We start from the raw sequence: 19,936 nt of genomic DNA on the forward strand, positions 1-19,936 counted from the left end.
CACTTAGGTGTTAGTGGTTATCTAAATCAGCAGCAGCAACCTGGATTACAAACAGGAAGTAAAAAAAAAAAACTGCCACAGGCGCTTCTAACCAACAGAGCTGGTAGGTAAACAGTCTCTCTTTATTTGATTAGCATTTTAGCACACAGTTTTTTTTAATCATCTGTTTCTTGAAATGTCTACCAGCATTATGTAAGCGAATCAGAAGGTTCATAAAAGGGTGATGGGGGCAGGGTTTTTCTTTTGAGGGCAACTGGGGGTCGTGGGTTTAGATTTCCATACACGGCTATGAAAAATAGCATCACATGTTCTTCATTGAAGTCTGAAGAGGCTTTGCTGCTCTGTCTTCAAAGTCCTACGTGCTTCTGCTTCCATATTTATAATCTCTTGTATGGATGTCCAATGCTGTTTCAACCCAAAGACAAACCTTCTGATTAACCTGCTTCTCCTCACATTGAGCCATCTTTCTTCAATCCCGTCACACGGCAGCTTTACCTCCCCGAGAACATTCCTTGGCTATCTGCTTCTCGCTTTTGCAGCCAGGAATCATACATCAAGACAATGAGGAAATAATTGGTACTCCCTCTCACTAGGCCGAAGTGGCTGCTGTTGTTTCAGGCAGAAGGAGACATGAGTGATGGCCTTGGAGATGGAAAGCAGACCATATGAATGAACTCCTCAGGGCGGACAGACAGAGAGATAGAAAGCTTCCAGTGGAATACGTTAAGCGAGCAAGGGGATTTCGTCCTCCCTGATCCGTTCTCATTCCTGGGCTTTGGTTCCCACTTTTTTGACTTCACATAGGATTTATCTTCCAAGGACTTTCTTTTTCTTCATGAATTGGAGAGGTCCACTTAAAACAAACAGCCATGGTTTTGGTGGAAATGCCCATATGATTTATGTTCTAGTAGAATCGTATTGTGTGTTGCTTTATGAGCAAAGCTTCCCTCAAAAAAAAAAAAAAAAAAGGTGTCATCCTTATCAAAAATTCTCAACACTGTGATCTTGTGGCAGCTTTTGTTTCACCCACTGAAGAAGTTTGGAGGGGAAGAAGTCTTTCTGCAAATATTTTCTTCATTCGTGAAGTCTGGTTTGCTGTCTCCGAAACCTTCGAGGAAATTGACGGGTGAAACAAGAGTCACAAGTGATGCTGCTGAAGAATTCTGTTTGATATACACACTGTTTACATCCTCCCCAAAAAACAGAAAACACCTTAGGCTGTTGTAAAGGATTAAGCATCAGGTGTACATAAAGCACATGTTTTGTTTCCATGTGTTTAAGACTGCTGAGCTACAATGCATCTGGGCTCCATTAATTATTTGTGAGAGGAAACTTTACTCGAAACTCAATGTGTCTCAGCCTCTATGTGTGTGTGTGGGGTCTCATCACGCAACCATCTGGCCAGAGTCTCAAACATTTAGCCATCACACTGTTGGTCCAAGCAGGTGGCTAAATATTCGCATGACCAGGTGGCAACCATTGCTTGCCAAGACCTTTGGCTGTCTGGATTTGTGCCATCTACACTACTAATATTTTATTCATTGATATTTGTGGGTTTTATTTACTAACACAGTCACCTTTACCATATTAAGTAGTTGGTCATGAAAATTAATCATGTCCTTTTTTTTTTTAATGATCATCAGTGTGGAGGGGCGGGGCTAAGGGAGTTGGTGTCTGTGATCTATTAATCTGTTTGCATTTATCCTACGGGTTTTAATATATGGTAAAATATTCCCTTATAAATTGTGGGAAAATGGACGACGTAGCGGTAAAATGTAAAGAAGGGAAACAGAGACTATTAGAAAATCTGTTGGTCTTGTGTGACTAATGACTAATACAGATGAGCAAAAGTCAGGTCAAAAATTTGGAATTCATCTTAAATCTAAGGAGAAGCTTCCACTAAACTCCATCATGATTAATTTTAGTTGCAATCTTATGTGCATAAAAGGAGTTCATTTTTCCTCAGACGTTCATTTTAGTCAACAAAAGTGTAGCACATTGTGGTTCTACCGAATAACACTCCCACATACAGGCAGACAGCCTCAATTGGATGGCGACCAATCCTCTCGCCTATAGTAGACTGGGATAGACGCCAGCTCACTCGTGATCTGAGGATAAGCGGTATAGAAAATAGGTGGATGTAAATAAAGGAAGATATGTTTGTTGTATAAGTCAAAGATGATAAGAGACAGGATGAGTCACTCAATTTCTCTTTCAGTAGGAAAGAAAAAATATAGTGCTTTGTTTCTCTGTGAAACTGTAGATGTCCAGATCCTGAAATAACAAAGCAGCCCCAGGCCATTATCCTAAAAGTTATAATTTGAGAAGATAGCAAATGTTTTTTTATGAGACTGTAGCTCGGTGTTAAAACAACTTTACTCTCGAAGCTAGAACTTTCAATTGATTTAAAATTGCTTGGTGATGGTCATGCATCACAGCATATTATTTATACCCATCCTCAGATACCGTGAAATATATGCAAAGTAAATACTTTGTGGCAATCTTTGCTTCTCTGTCCATGACCCATCTAAATCTATTATTTCATAAACAGTGTTCGGGCTTGGAAAAATGAATGTCACACCTATCTTTAATGAAAGTCATATTTTGAATGAGATAAGATCCGAGTGCAGACAAGCATAAGAATGATGAGTAAAATCTTCTTCCATGCATATATAAAAGATTTGTGAAGCCTAGTTTTTGCTCCGATCAAACGTATGTGCGTACTCTTGTTTTGTTGGACTTATCAGCTTCAGAGCAGGTCCGCCATCAACTACCACGGCAACAGAGCTAAATAGTAACCCTGAGCCATGTTGTCACAACACGCCTTTCCTGTCTCCACCAGACAAACGTTTACCTCCTCCCTCATTTCCGTGAAATAGCCTAAATTAGCTTTGACCTTCTCCATTTAAAAAACGGAGAACAACACATTGCCTTATTACAGTGGCGATGCTATGCGTGTGTGTTTGTGTGACAAATGGCGTGCTGTTACTCACCAGTCGGGAGGTCTTGCCAGTATTGGCGAGGCGAGCAGGTGGCCCTTTTTAGAAACAGCAGACACAACTGACAGTGAAGTAAACAATCTCCTTTCAGATGCCTTTGTATTGAACTAAGTCATTACTGAAGATAAATAGGCTCGTTACTTTTTACAACCTCTGTAGATGACGTTAAAAAAAAAATCTGGAGAGTTGAAGTCAACTGCGGCTGAGGTGATGGGGACTTTTAAGGTGGGAATAGTGTGTGTGTACGTGTATATACTATATAGTGTGTATGCATACCGTATTTTCCGGACTATAAGGCGCACCTAAAAACCTAAAATTTTCTCAAAAGCCGACAATGCGCCTTATAGTCTTGTGCGCCTTATATATGGACCAAATTCCTAAATTTAAACTGGCCCGAAGCATTGTGTCATGAAATCAATCATAAGTGGCCCGCTGAAGACTACGAATCATGAATCAAAAAGACTATGGATCATTATTTTGTGATTATAAAGTAATTTGTTCCGTCTGAAGTTGAAATAAAAAAGATAAAATGGAGAATGATTTGATTTGGATTCAAAATCTGACATGATGCATTAATGGTGCGCCTTATAGTCCGGTGCGCCTTATATAAGGACAACGTTTTAAAATGGGCCATTCATTGAAGGTGCGCCTTATAGTCCGGTGCGCCTTATAGTCCGGAAAATACGGTACATGTATTTTATTCCACACAAGCGTCTCCACTTGCAAGAATACTTTTGCCACTTCAGGTTTTAACTCACACTAGAATAGAGTTGGAAAAAAAAAATGCTGGCACTCAAAGTCTGATGAGAGTCATAAATATGGTGTCCAAATAGACATGAATATTGTACATTTCATTAAAAAAAAATATCGCAGCTTGTCATCAGGTGCACGTATAAAATAGCTGTCAGATACAAAATGATTGCACGTTGCAAATTACTATATAGGCTGTGTCCTGGGGGAAGACTTGCAATTATAGTCCCTCTATATTCATCAAGAGCTATGCATGAAAAGGTGTTTTCTATAAAACACTCACTAGTGCGTACCTTATATGATGTACTGTTGCGAGACTGATTACCCTCATCCAAGAAAAGCACTTTCTCATGGTGCGCTTAGTGATTGATGCGGCGTTATTGCACCAGCCTCCGTGGCAATCGTCTATTCAAGCTCCAAGGTGTACGTGCTTTAAAAAACATGGTGGTGCCCTGCAGTGCAGTCTTCTCCTTGTCCCGCTCTCAGATGTTTTAGGTGTTAGCGCTACACTCGCTGTGTCAAGATAACCGAGCCTGACAGGTGCTTCTCCTCATTATTCAAATAGGCCGTCACCGCTGTCAGATGGAGCCATAGAAGATGCGGCTTTTATCCTATAGCTCATATGCATGCTCTTTGCAAAACATTCCGGTGACATTTACAATGAAATATCATTCGCCATCAGATTCCCTCCCATAAGCTACATAAATATATTGATTGATGAATATCACATCCATCCCGCTTAGCAGACTTTACACGCAACAGTTCCCAAACAATGGGAGATAAATGAACGTCCATTAAGGGAGTTAACTGAGCCCGCTTTGAGGAGCCAACCTGGCCAAATTGACTTCTAATAGATACCCTTGATAGTGTAATCACTTTGACCTACTAATGGCCTCTTCACTGGGCCAGCGTCCCGGGATTTGAGGTAAAATAAGTACAATTAGATTCAATCAGCTTCATTATGTGTGAGAGGAGGAGAAAAACAATATAAACCATGTGACCTTCTGGATATTAACTATGATGGAATATTGATTAAGTCATAACAGGTGGTGTCTGCTGGCGACACTTTATTATTTTTTTTTCCCCAAATGGTTGGTTGTAGTTGGGTAGCCTCAAGGGTAGAATATGTTTTTCAAACACCAGATGACCTGTTTTGGATTCAAAAACATGCCGCAGGAGATTGATAGAGCCTGAGCAGATATTTGAACTTGCGACCTCCCGACTACCTCAGAATCATGCCCCATCATCTGATTAATATAATAATAATAATTATGCAGTTCACCTGAACCTCGATTTTACACCCTTCGAGTCCACGTGACTTTCTAATGTTTTTTTTTTTTTTTTTGTCAAAACTGTATTTTCAAGTAGTTTTTTAAATGGACGATATACGAAGCTAAACCTTAGCGCTAGTGATTTGATGAATTTCCGTGACCAATTTGAAGGCGTTTGATAATGATAAGTCAGGATGTTTGATCTATATTACTGTAGCTAGGATAGCAAAAGGACCCCTTCGTCTGCCCAACAACATGCCTGACCTAAAGTAACGTAAACATGCCTAAAAAAAAAGAAAGAAAGACTTAGCGCTAGTGATTTGATGAATTTCCGAGACCAATTTGAAGGCTTTTGATAATAATAAGTCAGGATGTTTGATCTATATTACTGTAGCTAGGATAGCAAAAGGACCCCTTCGTCTGCCCAACAACATGCCTGACCTAAAGTAACGTAAACATGCCTAAAAAAAAAGAAAGAAAGACTTAGCGCTAGTGATTTGATGAATTTCCGAGACCAATTTGAAGGCTTTTGATAATAATAAGTCAGGATGTTTGATCTATATTACTGTAGCTAGGATAGCAAAAGGACCCCTTCGTCTGCCCAACAACATGCCTGACCTAAAGTAACGTAAACATGCCTAAAAAAAAAGAAAGAAAGACTTAGCGCTAGTGATTTGATGAATTTCCGAGACCAATTTGAAGGCTTTTGATAATAATAAGTCAGGATGTTTGATCTATATTACTGTAGCTAGGATAGCAAAAGGACCCCTTCGTCTGCCCAACAACATGCCTGACCTAAAGTAACGTAAACATGCCTAAAAAAAAGAAAGAAAGACTTAGTGCTAGTGATTTGATGAATTTCCGAGACCAATTTGAAGGCTTTTGATAATAATAAGTCAGGATGTTTGATCTATATTACTGTAGCTAGAATAGCAAAAGGACCCCTTCGGCTGCCCAACAACATGCCTGACCTAAAGTAACGTAAACATGCCTAAAACAAAAAGACTGGACCCCAAAGTCCGCAAAAAATCCAGATTTAGGTGTATAAAAATGTTTGGCATGATGATGAAACATGCTCTTGAAGTATTCAACATGCAGAGGGAATATCATTCATTCATTCATTTCTTCAAAGCATCTAAAATACAGCGTAAATATTGCAATTGGTTGTGCTAGCATGAAACGTCTTTCCCGATTGTGGAACAAGTAGATGGATTTTTATTAAAGTAAAGTGGAGCGTGTGTGGAATTCAGTTAAAAGAAAAAAAAAAATCAAAGGGTGATGATGATTCATTTCTCACATCTTTTTTTTTTGTGAAGAAATGAGCAGGGCAAGTAGAAAGACTCAACACCCGACCGAGACGCTTATTGTGTTTGATCTTGGAAATTTGTTTTGTTGAAACTAAGTCTTTTATTTGCCTTTGTGTTGTTTTTTTGTCAGGGTTGCAAAGGTCGGGAAATACTGTCTGTACATGTAGTGTGACATGCGTTTTCTCCAGGGATGTTCTCTCCCCCCCCCCCCCCCCCCCCCTGCTTGCCGCCTGCTCCTTCTTCAGAAAGAGCTTTTCGTCATTAGCCCCTAAAACATAATTAATATGTCACTGGCTACGCATAAAAATGCCAGCACGTGTCTTTTCAGCATGAATTTGACGTCTACAAAAAAATAATAAACTCACATTTGCTCAACCCTTAAACCACATTATCAAAAACATCATTTTTCTCAATGGGATATGGTTTACATTTGAGGTAGCATCGATATTCCTGAATGCTATTACAAAAGGTCTAATGGGCACAGATTAAACAAAGCTGCTCAAATATTTATACAGCCACACAGGCCCTTTCAAAGCTGCACCTCATTTTCACGACAGATGCTAAAGATAAGCTTGTCCGACTCGAAGTACCGTTCCTTACAATCTTCTGGCTGTTTTCTGCCATGCACGTGAGAAGGGAAAAGGTCCACGGTTGGATTCTTCAATCTGCCTTTGAGGCATATTCATGCCTGACATGCACTCTGGGTGGAGCAACCCAGAAATGTGGGCGTTCACTGTCAAATCCAGCCTGTGTGAATTCTCACGATTCAGCATTTTTCCCTCTTACGCTCTTCAAATACAATACAAAGTCAAGCGCTCTGAAAAAAATGACGAATTTCTTTTGTTGCTTTATTTCTCTCATTCTTTTGCCCTTTTCTTCTGCCCACATAATGTATGTGAAGACGCCAGTCATTTCGCTCCAAGTCAGAGATCAAGTCAAGAGCCTCAGGCAGACTGAGCATCTCAGCACTCCGCCGGCTTCCAGCTCTGCGTGAGCTGTTTTTAACGTCTTTCTTCAACTCAACTTATACAGTCGTTTACTTTAAAGATCAAACTTTCCTGATCTCTTGTCATATTTAATTTTTAATCATTTAAATCATTTAAATAGGTTGCTCCTGTTTTTTCCCCCCTCACCTAGCTTTTCAGCGAAGTCGCATAACTTCACAAATATTAGCATCCTCATTATCACAAGCAGCAGGATGTCAAGGGGAAGTGCGGATTACCTGTGGAAAATGTGCAAATGAATGTTTATGTACTCAAAAACTGAGAGAAGACTTCCCATACATTTAAAAAAGCAGTAGGATTTAAGGAAGTAGATTTTTTTTTATTTCATTTTCAGAAAATACTTTAGTTACTATAAGAAACTTGATGAAAAGCAGTACTAACCTAAGAAGTATTAACCTACTTGTGAACCACATACTGTGAACCTAGATTCGAATGTTTGTTCCTTTAAATTGAATTTTTATATCCTCAACAGTTGCTCCTGAGCCCTGCAGTGGAACTTAACTACGTGATGGGAACATGGTTTATGACCACAGGCAGAACATGCAAAATTCATGGCCAGGATTCAGCACCACGGACAGAGCCCTGGCATGCACTGTCATGATATGGAACTCTCCAAGGTACCCAAAACACTGTGCATATTTTTGGATTTCGTAAGATTGTGCTCCCAATTTCAGAGTGTACTTCCAGCTTAAACCCAAGGTGCCTGAGGCAACCCTTAGGGCAATTAGCACTCTTTCAATGTGCTGACCTTTGCTGGTGGAGTACATCAGCCCATAGCCCTAACACAGTACACATGATCATCATCATTTGGACATTTTTAGGCGGGATCAGACACTAACGAACTAACAAACTAAATAACTAACTAAATAAATAAAAATAAAAATAAATAAACAAGTAAAAAATAAATAAGAAATAAATAAAAAATGAATATATATATATATATATATATATATATATATATATATATATATATATATATATATATATATATATATATATATATATATATATACACACACATACATACATACATTCCGGACATTTTTTATGCTATTTTACGGCTGTACGCCGACCTTGAGTGCCTTGATAGGCGCCTTATAAATAAAATGTATTGTTATATATAATATGTATACGTGTGTGTGTGTATGTGTGCGTGTGCATGTGTGTGTGTATATATATGTATACGTATATACGTACATAAGTGTAGATCTGGATGGATGGATGGATGGATGGATGGATGGATGGATGGATGGATGGATCACAACATCACAAGTACCACGACTAGTCAACACTTGTAAAGTTCACATTATCAATTTTCAGTCTCAATTTTTACAATTATCTAGGATGAGTCTATTGGCAAGTTTCTGGAGAGCCAGTTGTCCTTCTCAGTGTATAAGGCGTGTCAGAGCAGAATCGATGGGCAAGGGAGAGATCCATAGTTCCATCATCCATCCATCCATCCACATGTACAGAGTGAGCCGAGCTGGCTGGGAGATGCGCGCTCATTGAGACAGGAGGAGGCGGAGGAAGAGGAGTGAGGGAGAGGACCGTTGCCTTCGTCGCGCTCACTTGGTCATGAAAACCTTCACACTAACAACCGCATTGGCTTCGATTTCAACAACTAACGTTTGAACCTGATGGACTTTTGCCCTGGATTGTTTTGATTTTCAATTTTACGCACGCCCAGTTGCACCCGGAGCTGCACATCTCCCTTCAGGGCAAAAAAGGTAGACGCACTGCACTGCTATCTGTTATTAATATTCATGTTAAATATGCTCTAATGCAATATTTTTGATGAATTACGAAGTTTTATTTGCAACCGCGGTGAATCTGAGGAGCCGAATCCAAGCGTTATGGATGAGCGCACGTCGCCGATTTGGTCCCACAAACGAAACACGCACACAAACGTGACTTATATTGAATTTCGGATTTATATTTGGAGTGACTGAAAGTTTCGCCACGCTGACTCTGCTTTTCGTTGTCAACTAGCAGAGGATGGCGACATTTACAAATATTTTATAGTTTTCAAAAAAAAAAAAAAAAAGCGCACACCCGTCCATTAAATCCTCAGTTTCATCACCGAGGTTGCTACAACCGGAGCTGCTTGCCAAATGCTCTTGCCCGTGATGTCGTGTTTGCAGATTACTCTATAGCCCCTCCTTTTTTTAATCGCTGTGCATTCGATGTAAATTGTCAGCTTTACATGCATGCATAAATAACATAGTGGAAGGATGGATTGCTGATGAAAGTTAAAAGTAATATTATACAACTTAATATTCCTTTGATAAAACCAAATGCATGTAGTTAGGTGCAGAAGATAATCCATTACATGAGTTGAATTCGAAATAAATAAATAAATAAATAAAATAAATAATTTTATTGTGAAAATCATAGCGCTATTAATTTGAAATATGTTTCATTTGTGGGATTTGTGGCAGCATTCTTCATCATACTGAGAGGTCTTCCTAATACGGTGTTGACCTTATTTGGTGGCAGTAGAGGGGCAAAATATTAGAAACACATTTGAGTAATGCAGTATCATTCAACGCCTAGCAGAACACATGAATCAGTTGATTTTAATGAATCGGGATTAAATCAAACGTATTCATTATCAATGAGAACAAAACAAAACAAAAAAAAAAACACATCAAATGGAAATTAAATGACTTTGGTTGTGGGGAGTGACCTGCAAGATGTCCACTAGACATTCTCTGGTGGGCCCCTTGCTGGATCTCAATATGTCTAACCAGCAGTAGTAAAAGTAGCAAGTGACTGATGTTAAATTAAAAAGGGCCTTCTGGCCAAAGCTTGTGATCCACAGTTGAGAGGAAGGGGAGGGGGAGGGGGGGGGATCGAGAGGTTTCCAGTGCATGATGGGCTCTTGGCTGTATTACAATACATGTCAAAAATATGCACTGATGCTGGACACATTAATGAATCTTTTATGGCCAGTTAGTGACAGTAGTATCCTATTCGGATCATCTCATATCCTCTGTTTAATAATTCAGCCCACTATTCATCCCGGAAAACTCACTTATTGTACAGCACTGACTTTAATGTTTATACGGTTTTATATCTTTTAAATAGATTTTTTTTTTTTAAATATGACATCTAGAATATACTTTTTGTGGGGTTGTTTTAGCCCAGAATTGGAGCTGATAAGGATGCTGACAGGCTTATGCTTGGTTGAAGGGTATTTTTTTTTGGGAGACCAAGCCTATGGGGAGTAAGTGAAATATTCAATGTGAAATTTATATCACCACATAAGCCTCATTTAATTTCGCCTTGAGGTTAGCTTTACAAAACCACCCTGCATTACAAACCAGCGGGTCCTGTCAAACTAACATCATTTAGCAGACCGCAATGAAGTCATTTAAATGGGCTACAAAGAAATTTCTAGTAGTTCATTCAACTCTAAGGACATTGTTAGTAGCTCCGTCAAATCGGACATTTGATGCCTCAGCTTGACACACAATAAGTTAATTGAATAGCGAGTCAAGCCAATTTCATAGAAGACTGCCATCTTGGGTTTCACGGCTTTATGAATCATTTCCTATTGACGGGACACGTTTGTGGTCAATGGCTTGGATTGACTCAGCTGTGTTCAGGGTTAATGTCACTCCGACGAACCTTTTGACTGTTGTATGAGCAAACTTATTTTAAGACAAAGACAATAATGGAGGTAGTCGACCTGGTGTTGTCAGGGAGACGCGTGCATGGTGCAGGTGCACAGCAGAGGTATCACTTACTCAAATTCAATAGCTTGCAGCAAGATTAACTATTCAGAGCAGGTGGGTAAAGGATCTATTGCGTTGATAGTTCCTGCGATCATCATTGGACACCAAATTGCAAAGGCAGAGGACTGAAAAAGAATATATGCATTTTCCCGTTTTGTCATGTAAATTTAGAGCTGTGAGAGGAGCAAGGACGGTGTTGATATTCTGTCACCTTGCAGCGCCATCTGTAATGAAAATAATGACTGCATGACAGGAAATTCCACAAAATGTCAATAGTCATGGGATTTGAATACTGGATGTAAATTGCACCATCCGAAAATCTGCTATGAATGGCTGTGGATGATTGGAATCCCTTAAAGGCATGCAAATGAGGGTGGTAGTGAATAATTAGTCGTATTTATCAGGATTCCAGCAGGTCTTGAGTAATAGTAGGCGAGATGCATATTCTGTTTTACATTAATGGATACATAGTACACACATTTGCAATTATTTTGAGCCGAAATAAATTCACAACTTGAGCATTTTTCGAAAAGTAATATTTTTTGTAGCGTCTCTCTATTATATTTATTTATACGTGTTTATTTATATATTAATAAAATATATATATATATATATATATATTTAACAATATATAAATAAATACATATATATTACTTAAATAAAAATAAATAAATATAATATGTATATATTTTTTGCACTATTGAATTGCATAAAGATATATATATATATATATATATATATATATATATATATATATATATTTTGCACTATTGAATTGACTCCCTTTGTTGTGCAGTTCTCTGACGATTTTTTTCTTCTCGCTCTCTTTTTATTGTGTTCCAGTTTCCTTAAAGGCCTGGCCTGACTCACACTCCACATCAAATCATGGGGCATGGACAAACAATGAAAGTTATGTGCTTCAATCCAGGAAGTCGCCGCAAAGAAAACACCCAAGATGCACCTTTGAATCATTGATCCACGTAGCACTTAACGTTGGGGATCAGATCTTTTTTATCTTCCAGTTGGCTTGAAGTATAGATTGCATTTATTATCAATATTTAATCAGAGATAAAAAAACATTTTATTTTAAAGCAATGAGGATTATACGATATATCAGATGCATTTTAGAAAACTGCCCTGAGAAAATATTTGTGTCACTTTAAGAGGACCTGAATCAAGTTCAAATCGCTTCCAGGTGCTTTCTGTTACTCCCTACAATGAATCCGAACAGTCGCCCTGGGAAAGTTCTCCTTCTGCTAAGTTCTGTGCTGGCCCTGAGTGTGGGATTAGAGTTTACTGGCTCTGAAGGTCAGTGGGCTCGATACCTACGCTGGGATGCCAGTTCTAGAAGCGACCTGACCTTCCAGTTCAAGACCTCCCAATCAGAAGGCCTCATGCTTTACTTTGACGACGGCGGATATTGCGACTTCTTACTCCTCACTCTATCCGAGGGCAGGATGAATCTTCGCTTCAGCATCGACTGCGCCGAAACCACCATCACGTCCGACAAAATGGTCAACGACAGCCGCTGGCACTTTGCCGCTATCAACAGACACAATTTGCGGACCGGCTTGTCCGTGGACGGCCAGACCAAGACGGCGGAGGTGCGGCCTCAGCGGCAGTTCATGAAGATCGTAAGCGACTTATTCCTCGGTGGACTTCCAGGAGATATCCGCACGTCTGCTATTACCTTGCCGTCCGTCCGTGAGCTAAAACCATTCAAGGGGATCATCACCGACCTTATCTACGGAAGTAAACTTCCCGCACTCATCAACAGTCAGAAAGTCCGTTTAGAGATGTTAGGCCTTTGCACAGAGAACCCTTGCGAGAATGGAGGAATCTGCTCACTGGCAGATGGAGAAACCTACTGTGATTGCTCCAGGACTGGATTTGTTGGACCATACTGCACTGAAGGTAAGATGGCTGCCACTCATTTTTTTTTTTATGAACATCAAATGGGCTTTGTCTATCATTACTGTCCAATGAAAAGCATTTTAAATCCAATGTGGTGGTGATTAATGGTCAAAAGATTTTTCAGTGCACATTCAGTTCTTATTGTTGACTTCTAGTCGGATCGTTACTGAGCAGCCTTGACAGAGACGTCTTATAAAAAAATTTCTTTGTTGCCATGACTATAAAACAATTTCCAGTTCTGCTTTTTACGGTCATCATCATTTCTCTTTATTTGCCAGCCACTGTTGCAATAGTGGCACCAGCAAAAATATAGACAAAGAAAAAGTAGCTTCTAAAATCAATATTTTGTTAAGCGATATTTTCTTTTCTTGTATATGGAGGTGTCACAATTGAAGCTGGAATTTAATTTTCTACCTTGTGTTTTTCATTAGACAGCAACAAAATGAATGTATCGAAAATATTTTGACGATTATGTGCACTCGCTTCAAAGTGATTGCTTCTGCTACAAAGTTTTACCGCACTTTGTTTACTCATCCAGACTAATAATGACAAAATGCAGCTATTTGCAGGAGATGGTATAGTTCATCGCCGATTTTAATTTCGATTGATTGTCCCTAATGAAAGTCTTTGACACCAAGTCCCATTCTGGTTTTGATATAATGCTTAGTATGACTTAAGTTACAACACTTTCTTATCAAAGTTATCTTTTCTCCGGGAAAGTGACTCAGCTCCTGCAAGGACGTGCAGGGACCCGAAGGTACAAAATGTTTGGGATGAATTTCATTTCCTCTTTTTCTGTGCCAAGATAATCGGTTTTGGGGGGGAATGTTAGGATGGCACACATCTTCGATGAAATCTTTTATCTACTCGATTATATCCATGTTCTTTTTGGCGTATACTGTATTTGTGTTATCCTATGGGAGCCATTTATAAATTTCTGATGCCAAGAATAGCTTTTTTTTTTTTTTTTTTTTTTTTTAAGAAATCACACGCCGTTACATAAAAAAAATGAACATCACTACCACTATGATCTTGGGAAGTATTTTTTCTTCATGTGTGGGGGATTGTAAATTTAAAAAACATGAACACGACGACCATGTTGAATTACCTCCTCTGCTGACCTGTTCTTGCCAGTCTAAATCAGACTGGCTCCACTCCTGGGGGGATTAAACATCAGGGGAATGCTCACTGAATTCTATTTTAGTGCAATCGAGACACAATGTGCAACTGCACAAATCGAAGGTACTTAAACCATCTATATTTATGAGCAACAATTTAACTGTTTTTGTTTCCAATATTGTTTATCGCTCAAGTTGAGATGTTTGGGGAGCTTAAATCCCAAGAGGTTGCCTATGGCCGTTGTTCAGAACAGCACACGATGTGCTGGTTGCGGAGCAGTCAAGCGGTAAAAGTGGACTTATCCTGATTTTTTTTTTTTCTCAACCTATTTGCCCATTGCTTTTGCTTAGCAGTCATTGCAGGGGCCGTTTTGAATCTAATAAAGCCCCAAGGGACCGATGATATCCTTGTTTTAAAAAGCAAAAACATCCCGTGTTTGTTTTTGTCAAGTTTCCTCACATATCTAGAGACCAAGTTCCTTCATGAATAGTGATCACAATGACCCGCTACTCCTCCTTTGCTTGCCGTTAACTGATGTGGCTGACTGTTGATTATGCAACAGAGACACGGAGCGGTAATTAGGAAGATAATGACAACAGAGACAAATTTGCCAGAGCAACGCCTTCACAAATGCAAGACTTCCGACAAATGACAGAATTCCCTACATCGAGTCCACAAGTGCTCGATCAACCTTTTAACGGAACGATTTACAAATTGCAATTACCGTAAATTTCGGACTATAAGCCGCTTCTTTTTCCTCAAATTTTGAATCCTGAATTATGAATTATAGCTGGTGCGGCTTATAGTCTGAAAATTACGGTTAATCCAAACAACTGCCAGCACACCTGTCTGTTAACATTCTGTTGATCATAACCCCCCCATTCATGTGCATCTGTTAAAACTTGTGAATATTTACTCTGCACGTCAAGCGTACACGCCGTGTGCCGAGACCCTCGAGCTGTTTGTTAAAACCGCCAGATGGTTGACTGAGTGGAGTCAGCTTGGGTCGTGTTTAGCTAGCCACCGTCCTAATTGTAGCCTGCTAGCCCGCAAGGCTTAGGAAGCCAATACAATGAGTTGATTTAAATCCGGAAGAAATGTGAAAATGACAATGAAGGGATTTCGAGGGAGAGTATTAGAGACAGACATTTCCAAGGTCACGTTCCTAGACACTTTGTACACATTTGATGGGCCCCAGGCCAATGACTAAACTACTAAGTTGCATTGCTGGACATCTCGGGTCTGACAGTTCCATATCTCTGAACGGAAAGCCTCAGTCAGACACGTCGTATTCATATTTGCAGACAGACATGTTAATTACTTACATTGCATCCTGTGTCTGCATTTAAAATTGATCGCAACAGATTTATTGCACTCACACACTAACACTCCAAGTCAGCACTGTCAATTGAATTACTGAGACATCCAGGATAACATCATAAGTAGAAAGTAGACATTAAACAACTCTGTTTTAAATCTAATTTGAAGGACCAGAGTGTCCAGACTAATATGTATTTGTAGAAATTGGATTGGGATAGATCCGTTCATATATTTATATATTATGTTTGTTTTCTCTTCAGACATTGCAAACTCAATCTAGATAAAATATGGAATAAATAAATAAATAAATAAATAAATAAATAAATAAATAAATAAATAAATAAATACATTTTGTATTATGACCCAGCCCCAAGAAATTTCAAAAGTATCATTAAGAGTTCTGAGCTACTATTGGATATGAAAACTGTTTATATTCTAGAATGATAAGAGTTTTTTTTTTTTTTTTTTTTTTGCTATTGCAAGGCAATTATGACTCACATGGAAGCTTTTTCTCTTTCTTTCTTTTCAATTAGTTTACCAAAGTATTGGCGAATGATGCATGATTCCCGCCTCTTCATAGTCAGCTGGGAAAGGCTCAAGCTTACCCACGATCGTAATGAGCACAAGTGGTACAGAAAATGGCTCCATGCATGACTCAAAATGATATAATTAAGGCATATTGAGAAAATCATTCTCAATGACGTGGATAATAATTGCGATGTAGGATTGGAGTTCAGCCAGTTTTTGTTCATTTCACCGTATCTAACATTTTTTTTCCTCTTTAATGTGCGGTTGTACCACAAGCAGTTAGCTTTTGAAACACATTTAGACTTTCGTCCCATGTGAATGAAGATACACGAGTGTGACTAACTGTGTCAGGACACCGCGCTTAAATTAGACACCCCTCGCTCCACAACCGCCGAATTTTGGCTGGCAAATCCACCATGTGCTCCATTTAACTGTCATCATTTATCTCAACTACATTACGTCCCTCCTATTAGCTATGGAAATATTAGTACCTTTATGGTAATGAGGTAGATATCAGGCCCCATTTTTTTTCAATTCAATTAACTCGTGGTGATCTGAAGTCCCTTTTAAAACCTCGGGTTATTACAATATGATATTCATAAGGTCAAGGTTATTAAGAGCTACAATGGATTATTTAATGAGGATGTAAAATGAGGGCTAATTTAAAAATCCCACGTGCTTTATCTGGAATGAAGACCTGTTTTGCTTTAAAATACATACCGGTTTGAAAGAACGCCAGTAATTGATGGCTGGGGCGAGCAAACTGTTAAGCAAGTGCTGAAATGGTGCCTTCAGGCTTAGCTTTAGGGATTAATAAACAGACATGGGGGGGTAAAAAATGACAGTTACAATAATCTTACTATCAAAAGTAGGTCACGGGGCGGAAAAAAAAAAGAAAAATGGTGCAGGGACTTGCATGATTCCAGTGCAGAGGGCATTTGTGCCTTGTGCCCAAGCTGAAAATGATGTTTGGATTTGAGTTGTGAAAATAGAGCAGGGATTACGCTCGGGCCACATGTCCTCAACAGTGCATTGGCTTGTTCTGGAGCATGTCGCATCAAGAGAAAGGGCTTTATCTGCATCTGGAACTGGTCGTTTGACACGCAAACACAATCCACGCGTTAACATTTTCACACATACATGTAACACAAGAAAAAAAAAAAAAAAGGAGGGAGGGAGAGAAAGCGATGGCTGCTCGTTGAAGCGTAAAGCATTCATTTGTGCTCGAAAGCCGGAGCGGCGCTGCCGTCCTTCAGCCGGCCATCGTCTCCCCCCCCCCCTCCCCAACAGCCACAATTTGTCCTTCCCATTCGTTTGCCAATGTCATCCTTCCTACGTAGGAGGAGAAGTAGCAGCCATTTTGAATTCCCTAGCGGGGACAGGAAAACAAATCTCAACCTGACTTGGACACACATTTATCTTGATGCGCTGTCGACCAGTCATTCAGTTCTGTTTGGAACTTCTTTAGATGTCTTATTGCTGCTGATTAGAGACAGATAAATGGCTGGCGACCAATCCAGGGTGTGGGCAGTATAAAAAAATGGATAGATTAATCCAGTGGTGCGGCAGAGGCATGATCAAAGTTTCTATTTCAAAGAAAATCTCAAAATGCTAGACATAAAAGAGCAAATATTTATTAAATATTCTTTTTATTCAGTGTACTCTTCTATTATAATTGAGTTACTTTGTTTTTATATTCCCACATTTGTTTTAGTATATTTTGCAACATAACATCCACATTTTATGACGCTCTGATTTTTTTTACAAGTCGATAAGTGAGTTCCTACTAAAAAAAATATTTGTAACCATTTGAATCATGAGCATTCCCCTGAAAATCCTCATTGGGAGTTGAATTTGTGTCAAGAAGAGGTTGCAATGAGCATTGAGGGTCTAAATGGAGGCACAAAAGAACATTTTGAGATCCAGAACAACTTTCGACACCATAAATCCTCATGTGGATTTATGTTTTACCTAAGTGTGAGGCACCCGGTGTGACGTGGGTGCTGAATATTATCTTATCCAAACAATATTCGATTTCTTATGAGTTCTTTGTCAAATGTCTAACGTCAATCTGGCTCCCTTAGCAGATGGGACAGATTAATTTTTTCCTCTCTCTCCGCAGCAGATTTCAACTGAAGTAATAATTTTGATCGTGCATGTCAAGGGGCAGCTCTTTGCTCTTTACATGAACTCTTGAGTGATGGGGTCAATAAATTTTTTTTAGCTTTTGCATGCTAGATTCACATGCAAAATAAACGTGTTGAAGTGTGTTGCTAATTCCAAACTTCTTTGCTTTCTTCTTCTTTTTATCTTTTGGGAAACCCACAGCAGTCCATAGAACACCAGGTGAGTCTAAAGACAAACTCAAAATGTCTTGGAAAATCACTATTTACTACCGTATTTTCCGGACTATAAGGCGCCGGACTATAAGGCGCACCATCAATGTATCACGTCAGATTTTTAATCCAAATCAAATCATTCTCCATTTTATCTTTATTATTTCAACTTCAGATGCAACAAATTACTTTATAATCACAAAATAATGATCCATAATCTTTTTGATTCATGATTCATAGTCTTCAGCGGGCCACTTATGATTGATTTCACGACACAATGCTTCGGGCCAGTTTAAATTTAGGAATTTGGTCCATATATAAGGCGCACCGGACTATAAGGCGCACTGTCGGCTTTTGAGAAAATTTTATGTTCTTAGGTGCGCCTTATAGTCCGGAAAATACGGTACTGTCACTTTATATTGATGCAACAAAAGCTTTCAAATGCACTATGGGAAGCCTTTATTTTGGTAGTCATGGTTTGCTATCCTGCAAAGCATGCGTAATGACAATACATGTTGTATTGGTGTGCTCATCTTGATTTGGTTCTCTTTCTGTCTGATGTTTCTATTTAAGGCCTCGCACACCTGAAGGCAGAGCAAGGTACTCTTCACTTTCTTTGTACATCTCACTTAGATGTTTGTCCTCTCCACCTGACTTGGTTTTGGGGCAGAATTTTACACCGTGTGCCTTCGCTACCTGTCTGTGCGCATTTGTTGCAATGCTCTCATGGGTGGGAGGGGGGAGGGAGGAGCATCGGGCGATGTCAGCATGGTGTGATCTCATCCCACCTTAGTCTTACCCAGTTTCCTGTGGATTACATAACTGCGTGCACCACTCTGTAGCAAACATGCAAGTGACTAAAATGTTCTAAACTGACCTTTGCTGTGAGACACCTTAGAAAATCTAGTCATATATTTTACCTACTTTCAAACTACATCAGGGGTGTTAAACTGGTTTTTGTCACGGGCCGCATCGTAGTCATAGTTTCCTTTGGAGGGCCATTAAAATTGTCAACCCAAATTAATGATCTCAGATTATGTATATATACTATCGGCTACACAACATCAATGGTAATAAAAAAATTGCTAGCAATGTATTTTTTTTTACATGTATTTGATGCACAATTTGTCTTCATGGGCCACATAAAATGATGTGGGGGGCCGTATCTGGCCCCCGGGCCTTGAGTTTGACACCTGCGAACTAGATTGGACACCAAATTAATTTTATTAGCTGGTTTTCATCTTCTTTTAAATTGTAATTTTACTTTACCAAAGGTGCACTATTGTTGTTTGGAATTATACTAATTCTCAGTCGTGCATGTTATTTATTCCCTGATTGTAGCCCAGCCACAAAATGGCAACTTAAGTATCGGTGGCTGGTATCGGATGATAACCTCCCGATATCAAACATAGTGGCACTCGTCAAAGTCTTGGCTTTAGTTTTGTCTGTGGAATGCGCTTCTCATGATCATTTGCATGATTGTGCATGAAAGTTCAAGCGGACCTTGTTGAGGCTTACTCGAAACTAACTACCACTCATTGCAACTTTCTTGCTGCCTTGCTGCGGTGTTGTACCCGGGATGACCTCGTTCTTTCCTTTCTCTCTCCGGACCCCTTCTCTCTACAATCTATAGGTAGAAACAAAGGTACTG

General features: G+C 39.3%; 1 protein-coding gene across 1 annotated transcript in view; it reads left to right on the plus strand.

Annotated features, from left to right (window-relative positions):
* Positions 1–20: 20 nt before the first annotated feature.
* LOC125990242 (neurexin-3b) overlaps positions 21–19,936 on the plus strand; it is a 152,917-nt gene continuing 133,001 nt past the window's right edge. Inside the window, exons 1-7 of the mRNA XM_049757152.1 lie at positions 21–103; positions 7,804–7,948; positions 8,675–9,058; positions 11,912–12,982; positions 18,278–18,295; positions 18,859–18,885; positions 19,919–19,930. Coding sequence (XP_049613109.1) covers positions 12,286–12,982; positions 18,278–18,295; positions 18,859–18,885; positions 19,919–19,930 — 754 coding nt within the window. The 5' untranslated portion in view covers positions 21–103; positions 7,804–7,948; positions 8,675–9,058; positions 11,912–12,285. The remainder of the gene's footprint in view (positions 104–7,803; positions 7,949–8,674; positions 9,059–11,911; positions 12,983–18,277; positions 18,296–18,858; positions 18,886–19,918; positions 19,931–19,936) is intronic.

This window comes from Syngnathus scovelli, chromosome 20 (genome assembly GCF_024217435.2).
Source record: "Syngnathus scovelli strain Florida chromosome 20, RoL_Ssco_1.2, whole genome shotgun sequence".
In the NCBI taxonomy this organism is placed as follows: Eukaryota; Metazoa; Chordata; class Actinopteri; order Syngnathiformes; family Syngnathidae; genus Syngnathus; species Syngnathus scovelli.